The following is a 24,006-nucleotide window of genomic DNA, read 5'->3' as shown; positions in this document are numbered from 1 at the left end:
AGGAAATTCTGATACTTCAACATATGAAACTGGCAATTTAAAGCCCTCATTGCTAAAGTAGAAGAGGTATACACCTTCTTACCCCATCTATCCAAAGCTCTAGCTTCCTTATCTAGAGGAACCGGATTCTTTACAACAGAAGCTCTAACACCCTTAGGCCCCTGACTAATAGTTTCTGGGTCCGCCCTAGGACTCTTATACAGATATTTATGAGCCTCAGGCACCCTGTAATACCTGTCCGGTTTAACTGGCGAGGAAGCAAAGAATCAGGATTAAGGGAAGCCTCCGGGAAAACATCTTGAACAACATCCAAAACAGGAGGTATAGCCAAGGGTCTATGCTGTGGTAAAACAAGAATTCCCTAAGCCTCTTCCGTGAATCAGAGAAATCCTGTCCTTCCCACTTAAAATGCTCCCTCATGGTATGCAGAGTTTCTGGAAAAGAAAAATCCTCTGGAGGAAAGCAGAAGGAGTGGAGTCCTCTGCATCAGAATCGAATAAGGGGAAAATCTTGAATATCTTCAGCAGCAGAGTTTGAGTCATCTGAGGCCTGCTCCAAACTTTCCAACTCTGGCTCCCCCCTGGGCCTCTTATCAGGAGGGGGCATAGAACCTCTAATTAAAGTAATCAAATCTTCTGCCATTTTGAGCATGTGCTTTTAGGCACAGACCCTGAAGTACCTGGAGGGACACCAGAGGAAGGCAAAACAGACCTGCCCTTAGAAGAAGCCTTAGAAATAGTAGCAGAAGGCCTAACCACCTTAGGCATAGAAGGGAGAACAGTAACCTGAGAGGCCCCTTCAGCTTGACCTGACTCCTGTGAGGCCACATCCTGCAAAATCAAAGTTTCCCCTGAGACTCAACAGAAACTTCAGCCGGATCCACCTGCTCCACTGTAGCTTCTGCAGGACCGGCGTCCAAACGGACGAATTAACCTGTCTAGGTTTCAAGGATTTGTCTTTGCGCTTCTTCTGAAGCGGGCGTCGGAGGATCCGACAGCATATTATAATTACACCGTTTACCAAAGACTAACCTAGCACAATCTAACCTTCTTTTTATAGTGCGCTTATTAAACCTAGCACAAAACCGACACCCGACTACGGCGTGGTCCGGTCCCAAACAAGGAATGCAAAGAGTGATAATCCCTATGCGGTATCTGTTTCCCACAAGAAATACAATTATTCACTTTTTCTGACATCCGGAATTAACTGAGGCAAGAAAAACAAAAATATTCCCAACGGGTACTTAGCCCAACTTGGTATCGGTCTGAAACTCAGAATACGAAAATTTCAGAACGCCGAACGGCACTTGCAACGCTGCTTCTGCATCGGACCATGCGGCAAAAAAGACTGAGGATATGACGTCGGTCATGCGCTTTTATACCCTGACGCTCTGATGTCAGATCTGAGCGCCCATGACCGACGTCACCCTAATACTTTGGTATTCGGGCCGACCGAGGACAGCGGACTACCCATATGTAAGGACTGCAGCAATGTGAGATGAAGAACATCTGCAAAATTCTAAACAAGCTTCTACAACTTTCTAGGACAGATATGCATATATATCACAGCAGCATGCCAGACATTTACATACAGCACCTACAGCCTCTCTGCCAGACAGTTCTCTTACAGACTTGACAGCTTGGCAATCCAACAGCAGCTCTCAAACTGCTCACAATTTCCTAGTGTGCACACAACTGCAAAACATTGAGCAAGGAGAAAACAGGACAGTAAAGCAAGAGGATATAACAAATTATGGATTCCTGTCCCTTTGGAAATGGGACTGACCTACACACCCTTTGTTTAAAAAAATCTGCTTCTGAAGAATGATTACATACACACAGTTAACAATCTCACTTTAAACCACACCCAATATTTCTTCCAAGACACTAATATAAAAGCACTGCACCTCAAGGCTTAGCAAAATATTTGAGAGAGAGACTGACAGAAGCAAGCCCCCTTTGGAACATGTGATAAACTCATACATATATATTTTTTTAAGTTTACTGTTCTACCTCCTCACCCTCTCCTTTTTAATGTTTGTCCCATAACTTTTACACCATTCAGCTTTTTCTTGTTTCACAATCTCCCTTTTTGTAGAGATACATTTTACAGCATTTTTTTTCTTTAGGGTGAATGGAATCAAGCAGAAAGTGTTTTTAGAGATTAACGGTCATCTACTCAATACAAATTTCTTTACCACCAATTTTCACTTATGATGAAAGGTGTTTTTGGGACACTTGCACTTTTTCAGGGGTTACCCCAAAGTACTGTCTAATTAAGTGACTTGTTCAGACTCACACTGTTGGCAAAATGGAGATGAAAGGAATCAAACCCTGTACTTTGGGCGCAGGAAGCAGCTGTTAAAAAGTACTAACTGCCAAAGCCTTATTTACATTTATTTGGTTATAATCTTGAACTGCAAGATTTAACACTTGCTACTGAAGAACAAATTTCTGAAAATGTGTCCCACACCATTCACTGGGATTAGTACACAAAGCCAGTAATCCACATTGTGTAGCAGTACAAACCATTAATTTTGTTAAACAGATGAGCAAATAACCTACCTGTTGTAATGAAATAATGTCAGTGCCATGTTGAAGAACACCTTCTTTGGAAAGAAAGTTTACCAGTTCTATGAGGGCTCGTTGAGTGCAATTTAAACTAACACGTGTACAATTTTTTCCATCAGACACAACAGAATAGGTTTTGTAAGAAATCTCCTGGATGCTTTTAAGTCCCGAAAGAATAGTTTCCAGATTCTGCTCAACCACGAACTCCACTCTGTGGGACACTTTGCCAGAGACACTGACAGCAGCTGCAGGGTGCAGAGGAACAGTGATGCATTCACCTGCAGGAAAAAGAAAATTCAGACAAAACCAGATAATTTTAGATCATTTAATTACTCCATTGTTGCAAATAATCTAGTACAGTTTACAAATTTCTCCATCATTCTTCATTTTTTGAAAGTTCTGAAGTTACTCACTTTTCACTTTCTGGAGGTCACTGCTTGGGTATTCTGAATTTACAGTACTATCCCCTTCCTGCCACACGAAAAGGCAGGGATTCTAGCTAACATTGGTGCATAGTGAGACAGACAAATCAAGGCATATCCCTGACCAGAATTTTGGGGGGCCTTAGAGGATGTAGGTCATTCTCTACATCCAAGCAGGAGGCCGGCTACACTCTACACCTTGTTACACCATATTTTTTCCTTCTTGGAATGGCACATTGACACCAGCTCTCCTTTAGCCAGCCTCCACACAGCACTTTCTCCTTGCACAACTTGGAATGGCAATCTGGACACTATGGAGATTTCTCAAGTGCAGTCTGGCTAGCAGTATCAAACAGACTGTCTACGACAATAGAGTCTGCATGACAACACACTGAATTTTGGAATTTAAGAACAAGTTTTAAAGAATCTTCTCAGCCTTGATGAATTTACAATACTTCATGATCAGTCTTTCCTTGGTACAAGGAAGAGCCTAGAGTAAAACCGTTTAGCCTTTTGACCAGAGGGTATAGGTTTTATGGTTCATTGTACCAGCATTTCAGCCAAAACAGGCCAATAGAAATTCCTTGTCATTTGGTATGGATAAAGTATTCTTCTGTTTTGTTTGGCTTTAAAATGAAGTCTGTGCACCCTAGAGATAATTTCCAAGACCACTGGTCTGAATGTTTCTAAAACTCACTGGTCTGAAAATGTGTTTGACCAATTCTGATAGAACACTGGCACCCCATCTATCCTGAGACAATGAAATGAAGGTGGGGTGCTTACAGCAGAGCTCTGTGGGGCCCAAGACCTTCCCTCTGCCCTTTTGCTATTTTCTCTTTGTGGCTTTCCTACCTCTTGGTGGTTTGCTTTAACCCTGCTGCAGAGAGCACAACCCTTGCTTGCTTAGCAGATTACTTTCCAGTATACTTGGGAAAAGAAGGGTGAAACCTGTTAAACTGACTCCATTGTCTCCCAGCATTCTGAATTTCTTACAGGATGAGTATCTAAAGAGCGTACCCTTATTGAATGGAACATTAAAGAGCCACACCTTCATAGATAGCAGGTTGGTTCTTAAAAACAAAACGGTCACTTTCAACGCCAGTTTCTGCCTGTTCAGATAACAGCAGGACTAAAGCTCACAATCATTAGGACTACTTGGGGAGTAAAGCCTTCCCAGGCTGTCAAGCACCCCGTCCCATCCATTAATACACTCCAGATCAAAATCTGCTCAGATGACCTGTATGACATGAGACAGGACAAACTATTCTAAGTGCAGAAGCTAAGTTGGTATATTCTCAAGGTTGATTATGCTTTTCCAAATCTATTGTTCTGGCAGGTACATAAATTTCATAGCTAGTAAGATAAGGTGCCCTCCTTTGAAGCAGCAGGACAGAGTTTTCAGCAAATCCTATTGGGTGACCTTTCATATGAAAGCATATCTTTGGAGACACACTGGCCCTGAAAAAGGCCTAAAATATCACTTCCAGCTTATACTGACTTGCAAAGGTACTTACAGAAGACCAAACAGCTGTTGCACAGATAGCACCTAACACTGCTTTTTGCAAATAATCTGAGGACATAACTGTTCTAGCCAACTAGACACTTGGTTCCACAGGTGGAGGCTTACTGTACCATGGCAAAACTTTATGCAGCCAAATAACCAACTAGCTATGGTAACCTTATAAACCCTCTGCCCAAGTTACCTTCTGACAAAGGAGACAAATAAGTAGACCTCTTTTCAATAAAATTTCAGTTTCCAGTGTACATCTATACAATGGGAAATGTGCACTTTCAAGTCCATCCATCTACCACTGTTTAAGGTTAGTCTAACATGTTTGGTCAGCATCTGTTCAGCTGAATTCATTTGGACAGCTATACAGATGGTCAAATAGTGTGGGAGATCAAAAAGTTCTCAGAACTGAAGAAAGTACAGTTGTGTACACTTACCATAAATGTAGATGTTAGAGTGCATTCACTGTTGCAGTCCTTACAAAATGGGTTATCCGGCTCCTGGTAGTCCACAGTCAGCCAGAATACCAAAGTCCTTGGTATAGGACGTGGGCTGCCTTCGGTTTACGCCTGACATCAGGTACAAAGGAAGGCAGCCAATGCCATTTCCTCAGTTTTTCAGTCTGTGCCCTAGGAAAAAAGGGGGATGGAAGGAACCAGGACTGCAACAGTGAATACACTCTAACATCTACATTTATTTTATTTATTTATTTAACATTTGTTTACCGGGATAGTCAGACTGGATACATGTCAATTTTCAGCGGAGGCCCGGGGAGAAAAGCTCCACAAAGACAAACTTACATAGATTACACGGAAGTTAGCAAATAATTATAAAAACAAAGTGATTATATACAATGGGTCAGTAGTGTTCCCTAGTAGGGACTCACAATTGTCATGGACAATTAAAAGTAAGAGACATCAGATTGGAAGCAGAGCTTGGTGATGTAGTTACAAGTGATGATAATTGCAGAATATGCTTTTAGTTTATAACTTAATAAGGGTTGGTACATGGGCATAGCCAATTCACTGAGACACAGAGTTTTTTTCTGAAGAGACTTTTGGAGGATTGTAGGGTTAGTTTGGCAATGAATTCCAGGTTTTGCCAATGAAGTTGGAAAACAGGGATTCACTAGCAGAGTTATTAGCTTTGTGGGTTTGGACCACTAGTTTATCGGCTGACCGTAGGGATTTTAGATTGCTATATGGCTTAATATTTTTAAGTGAGGGGGTATCCTCAGGGTAGTACAATTGGTAAGTGTACACAACTGTACTATGTTCATGTTTCACTGTTGCAGTCCTTACAAAATGGGTCAATTCCTAGAGCCCAGGAAAAAAAAACAAAAGGGAGGAGGAACACCCACTGACTAAGGGTTGGTAAGGATGCCCTGCAACACTGCAGTGGCAAAACCAGCCCTGGACTTAGAAAACAAGGGTAAATTCTAATGTTTAGTGAAAGTGTGGACAGAAGTCCAGGTAGCTGCTTCCAGCATGTCCCTAGTAGGTACACCTCTTAAAAAGCTGCCGAGGTAGAAGCTGCTCTAGTAGAATGGGTCCTAATACTCTGTGGAGAAACATTGCCATACTGTAAAAGTGAATACAATGAGCAATCCACTTAAAATTGGTCCGTTTAGAAATAGCTTTTCCCTGAGCTCCAGCAGCAAAACTGACCAACAACTGATCCAACTTTCGAAAAGGTTTAGTCCTGTCCAGGTAAAATCTAAGCTGTCTATGCACATCCAGGGAATGCAGTAACCTTTCTCTTTTATTCTGGAGGATTAGGAAAAAAAGGTATGCAGGTGGATAGACTGGTTGAGACAGGCTAGAAACCACCTTAGGCATAAAAGGATTAGTTCAAAGAGAAACCCGATCCACATGGATTAAGGCCTGCAGCTCAGAAACTCTTCTAGCTGAAGTAATAGCCAAGAGAAACTTCAAATCTGCTGAGGCAGTTGGTTTAAAAGGAGGCAGCGTAAGTTTCTCAAGTACAAAATTAAGATCCCAAGCAGGAGCAGGTGCCCTTCTGGGAGGCTTTAAATTGCTAGCCCACCTGACGAACTGTTTCATCAAGGGATGATAGAAAATGGGTTGCTCAAAAGGAACAATGAGCAGAAATAGCTGAAGCATGAATCTTGATAGAAGAAAAGGAAAGTCCACCATTAAGCAAGCCTGCCAGATAGTCAAGAATGAGAGGAAGAGTAGGTTGAGAAGGGTCTTCCCCTGTAGTCTGCATCCAAATGGAGAATCTTTGCTACTTGCATAAGATTTCCTAGTGTTAGGCCTCCTGGCCTCACAAAGGACCTCAACCACCTGTTGGGAAAGGTTTAAATTATGAGCCAGGCTGCCAAATGCAGAGTCTGAAGATGAGGATGCAGAATCCCCCCACCATGAACCAAGTGATCTTGTATCAGGTGAAGATGCCAAGGCTGAGACTGGGAGAGACTGTGAAGTAGTGGATACCAATGTTGCCTGGGCCAGTCTGGAGCTATGATGATGGCCCTTGGTTTTTCGTCCCTTATCTTTAACAGCACTCTGGGAAGAAGAGGCAGAGGAGGGAATGCACAGATCGAGAGCCATGTCCAGGGTAAGGGCAGAGCATCCACTTTCCAAGCTTTGTAGTGATGATCCCTGGTGCAAAAGTTTGGAAGAAGGTGGTTGGTCAGAGATGAGAAGAGATCCACCTGGGGAGTGCCCCAACACTGAATGATGCAACAGAAGATGTTCTTGTTTAGTTGCCACTCATGAGGATCCAGGACCTGCCTGCTCAACCAGTCTGCCAAGGTGTTGAGCCTTCCTGGAAGAAAGTGAGCCATCAGATGAATGCCCATGGAAGCTTTTATGGACCATAGTATTATGCTTTGTCTGCACAGGGGGTAAGATTGAGTCCCTCCCTGCTTGTTGATGTGCCACATGACTGTGGTGTTTCCTGGTACTCTTCTAGTCAGGACAGATGAGAGAAGATGCTTGAAAGCCATCAAGGCCTGGTGAACTGCCATCAATTCCTTCAGATTTATGTGCAAAATGAACATGTTGATAGTTCCAAGTTCCCTGAATGCATCTGCCCTCTAGATGTGCTCCCCAGGCATAATCCGAGGCATCTGTGGCTAGAGCCTGGCTGGCAGGAGGTGGCCAGAAAGGCAGGCCTCTGTCTGTGCACAGGCCGTCACCCACCAAAGGAACTTCGTCTGCAGGCAGGGAATCAGAGGAAGAATCAAGTCTAAATCCTGAGTGTGTTGACACCAAAGACTTTTGAGGTACCATTGTATTTTCCTCATATGCAGTCTGGCATATGGAATCATCAGAATACATGACGCCATGAATCCCAGGGCTTGCAGAAATTGCCTTGCAGAGAGCTGGGTCATGCTTGCCAAATTCTTGAAGTAATTCGAAAGATCCATTTGTTTCTCTTGAGGTAAGGAAACAATCTGGGCGGCTGTGTTCATACTCACTCCCAGGAATACAATCTCCCTGGTGGGTACCAAGCTTGACTTCTTTTCATTGATATAGTGTAACCCAAACAGGTGAGAAGGTTCTTTACAAAGTCCAAATCCTTTAGAAATTGCTCTGGAGAGTTTGCCTGAATAAGACAATCGTCCAAGTAAGGGTAAATTTGAATGTTTCTTTGCCTGCAAAAAGCAATGACTAGAGCCAGGCATTTTGTAAAAACTCTGGGAGCAGTAGATAAGCCAAAGGGCAGTGCAGAGAATTGGAAGTGCCTGTTCCCCACCCTGAAGCGAAGGAAAGTACAGTTTTGTACCTACCATAAATGTAGATGTCCGAGAGGTATGCATCTGCAGTCCTAACAAATGGGTTGTCCTGGCCTCAGGCAGCCCTTCGGTCGGCCGGATTCCAAAGTCTGGGTCTGGCCTCGGCTGGTGTCGCACTTCACCAGACGTCATAGCTGCAGTTCTTCGGGTATAAAGGCATCAGCCGACGCCATTTTCCTCAGTGTTTCTTGCCCCAGATGCCAGATGCCCTCTAGGAAGGCTAAATTTGGATAAATGCAAATGTTTCCAAACACAGAGCAAATAGAAATAAACATGTATATACATATATACAAACAAATACACCATAATAGATTCCCCCAGCTAGCTACAAGATGGGCAAATACCCTAGGAGTACCACAGAGGGGAAGGAGGGTGGGTAATCCTGACTGCAGATGCATACCTCTCGGACATCTACATTTATGGTAGGTACAAAACTGTACTATGTCCTTCAAGGATGCATCTGCAGTCCTAACAAATGGGTAGAATACCATAGCCAAACTGGGGGAGGAGGCCCTAACAAGATTATGGTGTAGCTAAGATCCCTTGCAAAACAGCAGTGGCAAAACCTGCTCGGGATCTGGAGTATAAGGGTAGATTATAATGCTTGGCAAATGTATGCACGGAGCTCCAAGTAGCAGCCTCTAAAATGTCTTTTGTAGCCACTCCTCGTAAAAAAGCTGTAGTAGTGGCTGTAGCTCTTGTGGAGTGAGGTCTGATATTTTCTGGAGTTGCCTTTCCATGATAAGAATAACAAAATCTAAATGCAATTTCCTATCCATTTTGAGATTGTCTGTTTTGAAATTGCTTTTCCTTCCATTCCTGTGGCATATGCTACCAGAAGCTGGTCAGTTTTTCTATTGTTCTTGGTTCTGTCCAGGTAGTAGTGCAATTGTCTATGCACATCCAAGGTATGCAGCAGTCTTTCTCCCCTGTTCTGTGGGTTGGGGAAGAATGTAGGTAGGTGGATTGCTTGGTTTAAAGATACCCTGGAGACCACCTTTGGCATAAAGGTAGGATTAGTTCTCATGGACACTCTATCCTGATGGAAGATAAGGAAGGGTTGTACTGCCATTAATGCCTGTAATTCAGAAACCCTTCTTGCTGAAGTGATTGCAAGCAGGAAAGCTGTTTTCCATGATAAGTACTGTAATTCTGCTGTTGCTGCTGGTTCAAAGAGGAAGTGTCAACTTTTCTAGCACAAAGTTCAAGTCCCATGTAGGCAATGGTGGCTTCCTTGGTGGTTTTACATTTTTGATTCCTCTTAGAAACTGCCTGAGTAGAGGATGAGAGAAGACTGGAGGATCCATGTTGTATTCTGCTGAAATAGCTGGCATGAATCTTAATGGAAGAGTAAGACAGGCCATTGTGAAAAGCTCTGCTAAGTACTCCAGGATGTTAGCTATGTTTACCAGTGCTACATTTTGCCCTTTTGCTGCACTCCAAAGAGATATCTTTTCCATTTTGCTGAGTAAGTTTTTCTTGTTGAAGGTCTGCGAGCTTCCAAGATAATGTCTTTAACCCTTTGAGATAAATCTGGGTTATTTTGTCTTATGCAATGCTCCAAGCAGCTAGCTGCAGTGTTTTCAGGTTCGGATGCAGGGTTTTGAAGTTGTTTTGTGTTAGCAGTAAAGGAACCAGAGGTAGAGGCCATGGGAGTTCGAGACATACTCCTCAGTAGTGGGTACCAGTGCTGCCTCGGCCAGTCTGGAGCTATCAGGATGATCCTTGGGTGGTCTTCTTTGATCTTCAATAGCACCCTGTGCATCAAAGGAAGAGGTGGGAATGCATATGCTGTCAGGTTTTCCCAACTGAAAGAAAGGGAGTCCACCTTCCAAGCAAGTGGGTGGTAAGTCCTTGTGCAGAATTTTTTCAATTGGGGATTGTGTGGGGATGCGAATAAGTCTATTTCTGGTAGTCTCCATTTCCTTGTGATGGATTTGAAGATGTCTGGATGCAGCATCCATTCGTGGGCATCCGTGGATGTCCTGCTTAAGATGTCTGCTAGCATGTTTTCTTTTCCTGGCACAAATATTGCCTTGAGCTGTATGTTGAGGCTTAGGGCCACATTCCAGAGATCCATTGCCATCCGGCATAGAGGATATGAGTGTGTGCCCCCCCTGTTTGTTGATGTACCACATCACTGTGGTGTTGTCCGGTCCGTCCTTATCAATAAATGTCCCTGATGGAGAAACGGTCTGAATGCCTGAATTGCCAGTTTTACTGCCAGCATGTCTTTTTGGTTTATGTGTAGGTTTAGCTGGTCTTGAGTCCATAAGCCTTGTATGCACTTGTCCAGCATGTGTGCCCCCCAACCGAGGTCTGAGGTGTCTGTGGTAATAGTCTGGCTTGGTTGCGGGCTGTGGAAGGGCAGTCCTTTGTTCAATTGACAGGCCTGAGCCCACCATCAGAATTCTTGTTTCAGGCAAGGAATTATTGGAATTTGGGTTTCTAGGCTGTGCTTGTGCTGAGACCATAAATTCCTGAGGTACCATTGCAACTTCCTCATATGCAGTCTGGCATGTGGGATCAATATTATGCAGGATGCCATGTAACCCAGGGCTTGCAGGACTTTCCTTGCTGTAAGCTGGTTCTGCGTTGTTAATGCCATGAAGTAGAGTGGAAGGTGCTTTTGCTTTTCTGCTGTGAGGGATGCCATTTGATTTGATGTGTCCAGTTCTGCACCCAAGAAAGTTATCCTTTGGGATGGCAACAGCCTTGACTTTTTTATATTGACTGTGTATCCCAAGGCTTGGAGTAGATAAATGACCCTTTTCAAGTCTTTTGTTAATTTGTTTTTGTTGTCCGCTTGTAACAGGCAGTCGTCCAGGTAAGGGTAAATTTGAATTCCCTGAAGCCTGCAATGAGCAATTACTGATGCCAGGCATTTCATGAATACTCTGGGCGCAGTAGAGAAGCCAAAAGGCAATGCTGAGAATTGATAATGCTCTGATCCTGCAAGAAATCTGAGGTATCTTCTGCAAATTGGTCGTATGGGGACGTGCAGGTATGCCTCCTTGAGATCTAGAGTTACCAGCCAAGACTCCTTGCCCAGCATGGGAAGAAGCTGCTGTAGAGTCAACATTTTGAATTTTGGGACAATGAGGAACGTGTTCAGTGCGGACAGGTCTAGAATAGGTCTCCATTGATTTTCCTTCCTTGGCACCAGGAAAAGTCTGGAGTAAAATCCTTGCCCTTGTTCCATAGGTGGTACCTTTTCTATAGCTCTCATCCTTTTTAAGTTGTCTATTTGTTCTAGAGCGTTTGTCATTTGATGTGGAGGTAGGTTTGGCATTCCTCTCTTCCTTGGTAGAGTATGGAAGTGAAACCTGTAACCTTTGTCTATTGTCTGTAAAATCCATTTGTCTCCTGTAATGCAATGCCAGTTTACTGAAAATAAGGCTAACTTTCCGCCTAAGGGTGCTTCTAGTTGTTCCCTGGTAGGCGGCTTCAGAGCCAAGTCACTGTGATTGTCCTGTGGAAGTGGTAGTGGCTGGATCTGCAGCAGTATTTCGCTGGTTGTTAGGCTGCCACTGGCGTCCTCTGTAGGCACCTCTGTATTGACCTCTGCCTCTTGTCGCCTATTCTTGCCTCTCTGTGCTCTGTTGGTGTCTGGAAAGGACCAAGTCTTGGAAGGCCAGTTCCTACTAAACCTTGGAGGCTGGACCTGTAAGAAATCCTTGACTGTCTGGACAGATTTTGCTTTCTCTTCCACCTTCTTCAGCACTTGCTGTGCGGGAGAGCCAAACAAATTGTGTTTATCCATGGGAGCATCTAGGAGCTTTGTTTTTACATGGTCTGGTAAGGACTGCTCTTAACCATGCATGCCTTCTGATCACTGTACCAGTCATAGCTGATCTAAAGGAGGCCTCCAGTGCATCATAGCCGCATTTTAAGGAATGATTACTGACCTGCTGTATGCTATGTACCATATCCTGCAGAGACTTTCTGTCTAAAGGTTCAGGAGAGGACAGTTTTTTAGATAACTGATCCAACATAAATTCCTGATACTGAATCATGTGGAATTGACAGTTTAAGGCCCTAGCCGAAAGTATAAACTTTTTTACCCCATCTCTCCAAGGCCCTAGATTCCCTTTCAGAGGGGAGTGGGTTTTTGGCAGAGGTAGTTGCTATAGCCTTGGGGCCCTGAGAAATTGTTTCAGGATCTGCAAAAGGAGCCTTGTGTGTCCGGAACCCTGTAGTATCTGTCGGGCTTAGCAGGGGCCGGAGGGAGTGAATCAGGAGCAGTACAAGCATCATTAAATGCATCATCCACAACTGTAAGTACTGGAGGAATGGCTAAAGGCCTATGCTGTGGCAAATGCAAAAAAGTCCTAAGCCTTTTCCTAGAGTCTGAGAAATCCTGACCCTGCCATTGAAATTGTTCCCTCATAGCATGCAAGGTTTCCCCAAAAGAAAATTCCTCAGGAGGAGAGGCAGAAGGAATGAAATTTTCTGCATCAGAGTCCTCATATGGAGAGTAAGGGCCCTCAGGAGGGTTAGTATTTTCTGATTCATCTGAGGAGTAATCAGAAGAAACTGGCTCAGGGGGTTCTGCTCTAGGCCTCTTCTCTGGAGGGGGCTGAGAGGCCCTATCAGAATGAGACTGGGATCCCCTGATCAAAGAAATGAGATCCTCTGCTAGACTAAGCATTTGAGTACTAGAGCTAGGCCTGTGAGAGGGGGTTTTAGTAGGCACGGCCTTGGAAGACTTAGCTGCTTTAGCCCTGGCAAAGGCCTTAATTGACATGGATGCAGGGGGCCTAGCAGCTCCACGTGCAGGAGTAGATACATCTAGGGGAATAGTATCTGATAAATCCTGAGAAACAGTAGGAGCAGGTGGTATTTCAGTAGCAGATTCAGCCAGGCTGGAAGAGGCCTCGGTAGTAGGAGGCATGCTTTCGGCTGAAGGAAGAACCGCAGACTCTGTTTCAGCCAAAACAGAGACACTCGCGGTTGGCTTAACCGCGGTTTCGGCCGAAACCACTGACCGCGAGTGTCGGTCCTTTTCCTTGCGTTTTTTAGCTAAATGAGAAGTCGGAGTCTCCGACGGCATGATATAAGCAAAAGAGGAGCCGAAAAACTCCTCTGCAAACTCCGACCAACGTCTAAGCGTCCGTCGGTTGAAGGAAGCACAGGCTAAACAAGCTGCTACGTCGTGGTCTGGGCCTAAACAAGGTAGGCAGTACGAGTGGAAGTCTTTATGAGGTATTTGTTTCCCACAAGTTAAACAGTTATTCACTTTTTCTGCCATCCGCTGTGGCAAGAAACAGTCCCCAGCGGGTACTTAGCTTTTAGAAGTCTTGGTAGAAGTAATCTCTGGATCTGACCGACCGGCACTTGAACAGCTTCTGCTTCGGCGCCACGGCAAGAAAGACTGAGGAAAATGGCGTCGGCTGATGCCTTTATACCCGAAGAACTGCAGCTATGACATCGGGTGAAGTGCGACACCAGCCGAGGCCAGACCCAGACTTTGGAATCCGGCCGACCGAAGGGCTGCCTGAGGCCAGGACAACCCATTTGTTAGGACTGCAGATGCATCCTTGAAGGACATCCAGCTGACGCCATTTTCTTCAGTTTTTCTTGCCACAGATGTCAGGTGCCCCCAGAAGGAAGGCAATACATAAAATTATGTAATAATGCAATGCAATATAATCAAAAAACAGTAGTTGCAAGCAAATACACCATAAAAATACCCCTAGAGGGGAAGGAGGGAGGGAAACCTGGACTGCAGCTGTATTAGCACTCGAACATCTACATTTATGGTAGGTACAAAACTGTACTATGTTCATCGTGCATACAGCTGCAGTCATAACAGATGGGTAGAATCCCAAAGCTAAGAAAGGGGTGGTAGGCACTAGGTGGAACTAGGAGGAGCCAAAATGCCCTGCAAGACTGCAGTGGCAAAGCCTGCTCTAGATGTGGAGTATAATGGTAGGTTGTAGTGCTTGGAGAAGGTATGCACAGAACACCAAGTGGCTGCTTCCAAAATATCCTTGGTAGGAACTCCTCTGAGGAAGGCTGCAGAGGTGGCTGTGGCCCTGGTGGAATGAGTTCTAATGCCTGTAGCTACAGTTTTGCCATGAAAGGAATAGCAAAAGCGTATGCAGTGGGCTATCCATTTTGAGATTGTCTGTTTGGAAATTGGCTTTCCTTGAGCTCCTACCGCATAGGCCACAAAGAGCTGTTCTGATTTTCTGAAAGGCTTTGTTCTGTCCAAATAATAATGCAGTTGTCTGTGGATGTCCAAGGAATGTAGTAATCTCTCCCCTTTGTTTTGAGGATTAGGATAAAAAGTAAGTAAATGTATGGCCTGATTTAAAGCTACCCTGGATACCACTTTAGGCATAAAGGACGGGTTGGTTCGTAAAGAAACTCTATCCTGATGGAAGATGATAAAAGGCTGGACAGCCATGAGAGCCTGTAGTTCTGAAACTCTACGAGCTGAGATGATAGCCAGAAGGAAAACTGTTTTCCAGGACAAATATTGCAAATCTGATGAGGCAGCTGGCTCAAAGGGAGGCAAGGTCAGTTTTTCCAGAATGAAATTAAGGTCCCAAGCAGGTATTGGTCGTTTCCTTGGAGGTCTTAAATTCTTAGCCCCTCTGAGGAACTGTCTTAAGAGAAGGTGAATCAGTGTTGTATTCTGCAGAAATGGCTGAGGCATGGATTTTGATGGAGGAGAAAGAAAGTCCACTGCTTAGCAGTTCAGCCAAATATTGTAGTATTTGAGGTAAATTCAGTTTTCCAGGGTCCTGGCCCTTTTTCTCATTCCAGACACAAAAACATTTCCATTTTGCAGAGTAAGCTTTTCTAGTTGATGGCCTTCTGGCCTCCAAAATGACATCCTGCACCTCCTTGGAGAGTAGGGCCTGCTGTGATGCTAAGGAATCTTCCATGCGGCTAGATTGAGTGTTTTTAGCTGACTGTGAAGAGTTTTGAAGCTGTGCTGAGTCAGAAGAAGAGGCATTAGAGGCAGGGTCCATGGTGGGGAATGCGTCAGGCTCCTCAGGAGTGGGTACCAGTGTTGCCTTGGCCAGTCCGGAGCAATGAGGATCATCTTTGGTCTGTCTACTTTGGTCTTCAATAGAACTTTGGGCAGCAGAGGAAGAGGTGGGAAGGCATAAACTGTCATTGATGTCCAACTGAAAGAGAGCGTCCACTCTCCAGGCCTTTGGATGGAAGATCCTTGAGCAGAATTTTGTCAACTGATGATTTTTGTGGGAGGCAAAGAGATCTATGTCTGGCCTTCCCCATTCTTGGATTATTTCTGTAAAAACTTTTGGATGCAACTTCCATTCGTGTGGATCTGTCATATTCCTGCTTAGGTTGTCTGCCAGCGTGTTTTCCTTGCCTGGCAAGTACTGTGCTTGTAGTTCCATTTGTAAGTCCATGGCCATGTTCCAAAGTGACATGGCCAGTCTGCATAGGGGGTAAGAATGTGTTCCTCCCTGCTTGTTTATGTACCACATAACTGTGGTGTTGTCCGTTCTTATCAATAGTTGACCTGGTTGTAGAAGTTCCTTGAAAGATATAATAGCATTTATTACTTCCAGCATTTCTTTTTGATTGATGTGAAGGTGCTTTTCTTTTTGGGACCATTTGCCCTGAATGCACCGATCTGTCATGTGCGCCCCCCCAGACGTAGTCCGAGGCGTCTGTTGTGATGACTTGATTTGCTTGAGGCTTGCTGAATGGAAGACCTGTGTTTGTTTGACATGCTTGAGCCCACCACAGAAATTCCTTTTGCAGACATGGAATTAGTGGTATTATTGTTTCCAAACTGTGGCTGTGTTGAGACCATATGTTTTACAGGTACCATTGTAGTTTCCTCATATGCAGCTCTGCACATGGGATTAGTAAAATGCAAGATGCCATGAATCCCAGAGCCTGCAGGATTTTCCTTGCAGTCAGCCTGGTGCAATTTGCTAGTGTTCTGAAGTATTGAATTAGTTGCCTCTGCTTCTCTGGCGTGAGGTAGGCCATCTGGGTGTTTGTGTCCAAATTGGCACCCAGGAAAATTATCGTCCAAGAGGGTATTAGCCTTGATTTCTTTTTGTTGACTGTATCCCAGAGAGTTCAATAACATTATTACATAAGCCAGATGTTTCAGAAGAATGTGCTTGCTGTCCGCTTGGATCAGGCAGTCATCCAAATAGGGATATATTTGTATCCCTTGAAGTCTGCAGTAGGCAATTACTGATGCCAGGCATTTCGTGAATACTCTGGGCGCAGTAGATAAGCCAGAGGGCAATGCAGATAATTGATAATGGGTTGAACCTGCAAGAAATCTGAGGTAACTTCTGCAATTTTGTCTGATTGGGACATGCAGGTATGCCTCCTTGAGGTCCAATGTTACCAGCCAAGACTCCTTGCCCAGCATGGGAAGAAGTTGCTGTAGAGTGAGCATCTTGAATTTTGGTACTAGTAGAAATGTGTTTAGGATGGATAGATCCAAAATAGGTCTCCAATCTTTTCCCTTCCTTGGCACCAGAAATAGCCTGGAATAAAAACCTTGACCTTGTTCGTGCGTAGGTACCTCTTGAATAGCTTTCATGTTTATGAGATCTGTAATTTGCCTTTGTGCCTCTGCCCTTTGATTGTGTGGCAGGTTTGGCATGCCTCTCATTTTTGGAAGGGTGTGAAAATGTAATTTGTAGCCTCTGTTTATAATGTCCAGGATCCATTTGTCCTTTGTGACAATATGCCAATTTTTTGAAAATAATGCCAGCTTTCCTCCTAAGGGGGCTGCCATTTGAGACCTGGTTGGCATGCAAAGGGGAAAGTCATTGGGTTTGCTTTCTGAAAGACTGCGAGTTGTCCTCACCACCTCTTTGTGTAGGAGCTTGCCATTGTTTGCCTCTATACGATCCTTGGGATTGTCCTCTGCCCCTTGGGCGCCTGTATCTGCCTCTTTGGGGTCTGTCTGTGGCAGGAAAGGACCAGTTTTGGAAGGCCAATTTCTACTAAAACGTGGGGGTTGAACCTGCAGAAATTCTCACAGTTTGCATTGATTTAGCCTTTTCCTCCATTTTCCTTAATACCTCCTCAGCATTAGCACCAAATAGTACATCCTTTTGAAGAGGGGCGTCTAGTAATTTAGCTTTGACATGATCAGGCAAGGCTTGTTCCTTGAGCCAGGCATGCCTACGTATGACTGATCCTGTAACAGCAGCTCTACATGAGGCCTCTAGAGCATCAAAATCACATTGTAAGTAAGGTATGCTTACCCACTTGTTCTGCACTATGCATCAAATCCTGCAACTCCAAGTCTGGTTTGTTCAGGTTGTGACATTTTACTTTTCAATTGTGATAACAAAAACTGTTGGTATTTTAGCATATGAAACTGACAGTTTAAGGCCCTCATGGCTAAGGTAGCCGAGGTATATACCTTTTTTCCCCACCTTTCTAAGGATCTGGAATCTCTCTCGGAAGGCAATGGATTTTTAGCAATGGAGGCCTTAACTCCCTTGGGGCCCTGTGAGATGGTTTCTGGGTCAGCAGCATGGCTCTTGTATAGAAATTGGTGCGAGTCAGTGACCCTGTAGTACCGGTCAGGCTTAACTGGAGCTGGAGGTAGAGAGTCCGGGTTAAGGCAGGCCTCCGAGTAAACATCATCTAGGATGTCCAAGACAGGAGGTACAGCCAGAGGCCTGTGCTGAGGAGGCAAGAGAAATTCCCTGAGCCTTTTCTTAGAATCTGAATAATCCTGGCCTTCCCAGTGGAAGTGTTCCATTAAGGTATGCAAAGTTTCCCCAAATGAGTAATCCTCAGGGGGATACAGAAGGGATGGACTCCTCCGCATCAGGGTCTTCAAAAGGGGAGTAAGAATGTTCCTGATCATCAGAGTGCTCTGAAAGAATGGAGCCCTGATCAGAGGAGGGGGAATCTTCCTCCACTCTAGGCCTTTTGTCCGGAGGGGGCTGAGAACCTCTGATAAGAGTAATTAAATCCTCAGCCATTTTAAGCATCTGTTTCTTAGGCATGGGGCCTGGAGATGGGCCCTGTGTAGCTGGTCTCTGAGTGCACGGTTGCTTTAGACTTTGTGAAAGCCTTGATGGTGAAAGAAGAGGAAGGTCTGAAGACACCTTGAGTGGAGGTGGACCTGTCCACATTCTGAGTTTCACCGCCAAGAGTGGCTTCGGTATCTGTAGTCGGGGTGTGGGCCGAGGAGCCTGCGACCTCGGGCACATGAGACACAGTCAAAGACAGGTCGTCGGTAGTCAGGGGCTGCGTAGGCACCTCGCTGAGAACCGGACCACATGTAGTCGGCTTTGGCGTGGTGTCGGTAGAGTCCGCGGACCTCGTGGGTCGGTCCTTGTCTTTGCATTTTTTAGACAAAACCGGAGTCGGAGTATCCGACAACATAGTATAGTTAAATGCTTTCCCAAAATAATGCTGGGCGAACTCCGCCCGACGCTTAATAGTGCGTTTGTTGAATGTAGCACAAAAGCGACAGACCGAGACGTCGTGGTCTGGGCCTAAACAAGGTATACGGAGGGAATGGAAATCCTTATGCGGTATTTGCTTCCCACAAGAAATACAATTATTAACTTTGTCTGACATCGGTCTGAGGCAAGAAAAAGTTTCCCCAACGGGGTACTTAGCTTTTAAGAAGACTTCGGTTTCCAAATTTTCGTAATCTGAGGAGCTGGCCGACCGGCACTTGCGAACTGCTTCTGCTTCGGGCACCGCGCGGCAAGAAAGACTGGAAAAAATGGCGTTGGCTGGTTCTTTTATACCCCTGTCGTACTGACGTCAGGGAAGAAGCGACGACAACCGACGCCGGACCTAGACTTTGGAATTCGGCCGACCGAGGACCCGCCTGACGGCAGGAGAACCCATCTGTTATGACTGCAGCTGTATGCATGATGAACATCTGCTTGCAGCTTTCCCTTATTGTGATGTGCAGATAAGCTTCTTTGAGATCCAAAAAGTCACCAGCCAGGAATCCTTGGCCAGCATTGGCAGAAAAAATGCTGAAGAGTGAGCATTTTGAACTTGGGGAAATCACCAGAAAAAAAGTGTTTAGAATGGGCAAATGCAGAACAGGGTACCAGGTGCCCCTTTTTTTGGGAACCAGGAAAAGTCTTGAGTAGAAACTCTGGCCTATCTGAAGTGCAGGAACTGGCTCTATTCCTCTCAGGTTTAGCAAAGAAGAAACTTTTTTTCTGCTTCTGCCCTTTGATGTGGGGGGGTATCTGGGTACCCTTGGTGGACCGGGAAGGTGTGAAAGGAGAACTTAGGCTTGGGATACTATTTTGAGCACCCATTTGTCATCTGTGATGGTGTACCAGACATCTGCAAAAATGGCTAACCTTCCCCCCAAAGGAAAAGTACAGTTTTGTACCTACCATAAATGTAGATGTTCAAGTGTTCACAATGCTGCAGTCATTACACTTGGATTATCTGCTGTCAGGCGGTCCCGCAGTCGGTCTGAGTTCCAAAGTATTGGTCCGGCGTCGGTTGCAGTCACTTCTTCCCGGACGTCAGTGCGACAGGGGTATAAGAGAGGCAGCAGACGCCATTTTCTTCAGTTTTTCTTGCCCCAGATGTCAGATGCCCCCAAAATAGGAAGGCAAAACATAATCCTAAATAAACATACAGAAGTAGAAAACAACAGCTACATCTATAAGCAAATACACCATATAGAAATTCCTCATATAGATTGTATAGAAAGGGAGGTGTAGATAATACCTAGCTAAGAAGAGGGGATGATGGGAGGGTAACCTGGATGCAGCAGTGTGAACACTCTAACATCTACATTTATGGTAGGTACAAAACTGTACTATGTTCATCATGTTACACTGCTGCAGTCATTACACTTGGGTTGAATGTTACACTGCTGCAGTCATTACACTTGGGTTGAATCCCAAAGCTAAGGCTGGGCGGCTGGTACTAAACAGGGTTTGGAGTAGCTAGGAGGCCCTGCAGAACTGCAGTGGCAAAGCCTGCTCTGATTTTTGAGTATAGAGGTACGTGGTAGTGCTTTGTGAAGGTGTGCACTGAACTCCAAGTTGCAGCCTCCATGATATCCTTGGTTGGTACCCCTCTGAGGAAGGCTGCTCATGTGGCTGTAGCCCTGGTGGAATGGGGCCTGATGTTACCAGGTACAGGTTTCCCATGGTATGTGTAGCAGAAGCGTATACAATGACCTATCCATTTTGAAATGGTCTGTTTTGAGATAGCCTTCCCTTGTGATCCCGCAGCATAGGATACAAAGAGTTGGTCAGATTTTCTGAAAGCCTTTGTTTTATCCAAGTAGAAACTTAACTGCCTGTGAATGTCCAAAGAGTGAAGGAGCCTTTTCCCTTTATTCTGGGGTTTTGGATAAAAGGTGGGTAAATGAATGGCTTGGTTTAGAGCCACACTGGATACCACCTTTGGCATAAAGGTAGGGTTAGTTCGTAAAGAGACTCTGTCTTTATGAAAAATGATAAAAGGCTCCACTGCCATTAGGGCCTGTAGCTCAGACTCTTCGTGCTGAAGTTATTGCTAACAGCAGAGCAGTTTTCCATGATAAAAATTGTAATTCGGCTGAAAAAGCTGGTTCGAAGGGTGGTAGAGTAAGTTTTTCCAAAACGAAATTGAGGTCCCAAGTTGGTGTTGGTGCTCTCCGGGGCGGTCTTATGTTCTTCGCCCCTCTGAGGTACTGTCTTAGTAATGGATGTGAAAATATAGGAGGAACCATGTTGTAATGAGCTGAAATAGCTGAAGCGTGGATCTTAATAGATGAAAAGGAAAGGCCTTTGTCCAGCATTTCAGTTAAATATTGCAGTATCTGAGGAATATTTGGGACAAGAGGATTTAGGCCTTTAGCCTGGTTCCAGGTGCAGAATCTTTTCCATTTGTCGGAGTAGGTTTTCCTGGTGCTGGGTCTCCTGGCCTCCAAAATGACATCCATAACAGCTTTAGAAAGGAGTGTTGACTGATTGTTTAAATAATCTGCCATGCAGCCAGATTTAAAGTCTTGAGCTGGCAGTGTAGAATCTGATTGCATTGCTGAGTCAGCAGGTGAGGAATGTGAGGTAAAATCCATGGAGGGCCTTGAGCCATGTTCCTTAATATTGGATACCAGTGTTGGCGTGGGCAGTGTGGAGCAATGAGTATCATTTGTGACCTCTCTTCTGGCAAAGGTGCTCCTGAAAGCCAGATTAGAGGCAGAGGAGGGAAGGCATACACTTTAATATTTTCCAACTGAATGATATGGCGTCCACTTTCCAAGCTAGTGTGTGGTATGTACTTGTGCAAAATTTCCGTAGTTGGTAGTTTAGGGAGGCAAAAAGATCTATGTCTGGGCTCCCCCATTTTTGAGTTATCATTGTGAATACTTGTGGATCTAGTTTCCACTCGTGAGGGTCCATGATATTTCTGCTTAGATCGTCTGCCAATGTATTTTTCTTTCCTGGCAGGAATTGTGCTTGTAGTTGAACTTGGTAGGTCAGTGCTGTATTCCACACGGTCATTGCTTGCCTGCATAGGGGGTAGGAATGTGTGCCCCCTTGTTTATGTACCACATTACTGTGGTGTTGTCCGTCTTTATTAGAAGTTGTCCTGGTAGTAGAAGGTCCTTGAAAGCTGTTAGGGCGTTTTGTACAGCTAACCTCTCTTTTTGATTGATGTGGAGATGCATTTGATCTGCAGACAATTTGCCCTGAATACAGTGTCCTGCCATGTGTGCTCCCCAGGCGTAATCAGATGCATCTGTTGTTACTGTTTGCCTGGCTGTGGGTAAAGTGAAAGGCTGACCCTTGTTGAGGTGACATGCCTGAGCCCACCATAGAAACTCCTGTTGAAGGCAGGGAATGAGTGGTATTATTGTTTCCAAGCTGTGGCTGTGCTGAGTCCATACGCTTTTCAGGTACCATTGTAATTTCCTCATATGCAGTTTGGCATATGGAATTAGTAGTATGCAAGATGCCATGAACCCAAAGCCCTGCAGAATGTTTCTTGCAGGGAGTTGGGTTTTTGTTGCCATCATTTTGAAGTATTGAGTCAGTTGTCCTTGCTTGTCTGGCGTGAGATAAGCCATCTGGGCCGTTGTATTTAAGCTGGCACCCAGGAATATTATCTGTTGTGAGGGCACTAGTTTTGACTTCTTTTCGTTTACTGTGTACCCTAGGCAACTTAGGTTTTTTACAAACGCCAGATGTTTTAAAAGAATGTCCTTGCTTTCTGCTTGAATAAGGCAGTCATCCAAGTATGGATATATTCAAATTCCTCTGTCTGCAGTACGGAATTACTGGTGCCAAGCATTTTGTGAAGACCCTGGGCGCAGTAGATAAGCCAAAGGGCAGTGCAGAGAATTGGTAAGGAGTTGAACCTGCTATAAATCTGAGGTATCTTCTGCAATTGTGTCTGATAGGGACATGCAGGTATGCCTCCTTGAGGTCTAACGTTACTAGCAAAGCCTTCTTGCCCAGCATGGGAAGAAGCTGCTGTAGTGTCACATTTTGAATTTGGGTAATTCCAGGTAGGTGTTTAGAATTGAAAGGTCCAGAATGGGTCTCCAGGCATTGTTCTTTCGGGGAACCAGAAAGAGTCTTGAGTAAAATCCTTGTCTTTGCTACTGTGTAGGAACCTCTTGAATGTCTCTCGTGTCCATGAGTGCTGTAATTTGTCTTTGAGCCTCTGCCCATTGATTTGGTAGCAGATTTGGCATTCCTTTTATCCTTGGTAAAGTGTGGAAGTGGAACCTGTATCCTTGAGATACAATATTTAGAACCCATTTGTCTTTTGTGATGATGTGCCAATTGTTTGCAAAAAGTGCCAGTTGTCCTCCCAAGGGAGCTGCCAAGAGAGATTTGCTTGTCAGTCTGAGGGGTAAGTCATTGTGATTGTTTTCTGAAAGTTTGAGGCCTGTCTTCTCCTCCTTTCTGGGTTGTGGCCCCCCATTGCCAAGGCTTGTAAGAGCCTTGTGGCTGACCTCTGCCCCTTGGGTGTATTTGCCCCTCAGAGGTCTGTCAGAAGTAGGAAAGGACCAATTTTTTGTTGGCCAATTTCTGCTGAAACGAGGGGGTTGTACCTGTAAAAAATCCTTGACTGTCTGCATAGATTTTGCCTTATCCTCCATTTTCTTTAAAACCTCTTCTGCTTTCACACCAAATAAAAAGTACAGTTTTGTACCTACCATAAATGTAGATGTCCGATAGGTATGCATCTGCAGTCATCACATATGGGTTGTCCTGCCTCAGGCAGCCCTTCGGTCGGCCGGATTCCAAAGTCTGGGTCCGGCGTTGGCTGAAGTCGCCTCTTCCCAGACGTCAGAGCGCCTGGGGTATAAAAGCGTCAGCAGACGCCATCTTCCTCAGTTTTTCTTGCCCTAGATGCCAGGTGCCCTCTAAGGAAGGCTAAATTTGGAGAAATGCAATAAATTCCAAACATGCACAAAAAAATATATACATATATAAAAACAAATACACCATAATAGATAACCCCAGCTAGCTATGAGAGGGGAATGTACCCAAGAAATACCACAGAGGGGAAGGAGGGAGGGTAAACCTGACTGCAGATGCATACCTAATCAGACATCTACATTTATGGTAGGTACAAAACTGTACTATGTCCTTCAAGGATGCATCTGCAGTCATCACATATGGGTAGAATACCATAGCCAATCTGGGGGTGGAGGATCTATGTAAAGGATGGTGTAGCTAAAATGCCCTGCAGGACTGCCGTAGCAAAGCCTGCTCTGGATCTGGAATATAAAGGTAAGTTGTAATGCTTGGAAAATGTATGCACGGA

At 44.8% G+C, this 24,006-nt stretch overlaps 1 protein-coding gene across 2 annotated transcripts in view; it reads right to left on the bottom strand.

Moving 5' to 3' along the window:
* The window catches only part of NIF3L1 (NGG1 interacting factor 3 like 1), a 246,368-nt gene that overhangs the window by 113,975 nt on the left and 108,387 nt on the right, over positions 1–24,006 (bottom strand). For both annotated transcript variants that reach the window (XM_044076644.1, XM_044076645.1), the window contains exon 3: positions 2,565–2,848. In XM_044076644.1, coding sequence (XP_043932579.1) covers positions 2,565–2,848 — 284 coding nt within the window. The remainder of the gene's footprint in view (positions 1–2,564; positions 2,849–24,006) is intronic.

The sequence above is a fragment of the Protopterus annectens genome, chromosome 7.part0 (assembly GCF_019279795.1).
Source record: "Protopterus annectens isolate FY-2018-M chromosome 7.part0, PAN1.0, whole genome shotgun sequence".
Taxonomy (NCBI): domain Eukaryota; kingdom Metazoa; phylum Chordata; order Ceratodontiformes; family Protopteridae; genus Protopterus; species Protopterus annectens.
This window is presented reverse-complemented; position numbering and strand designations above follow the sequence as displayed.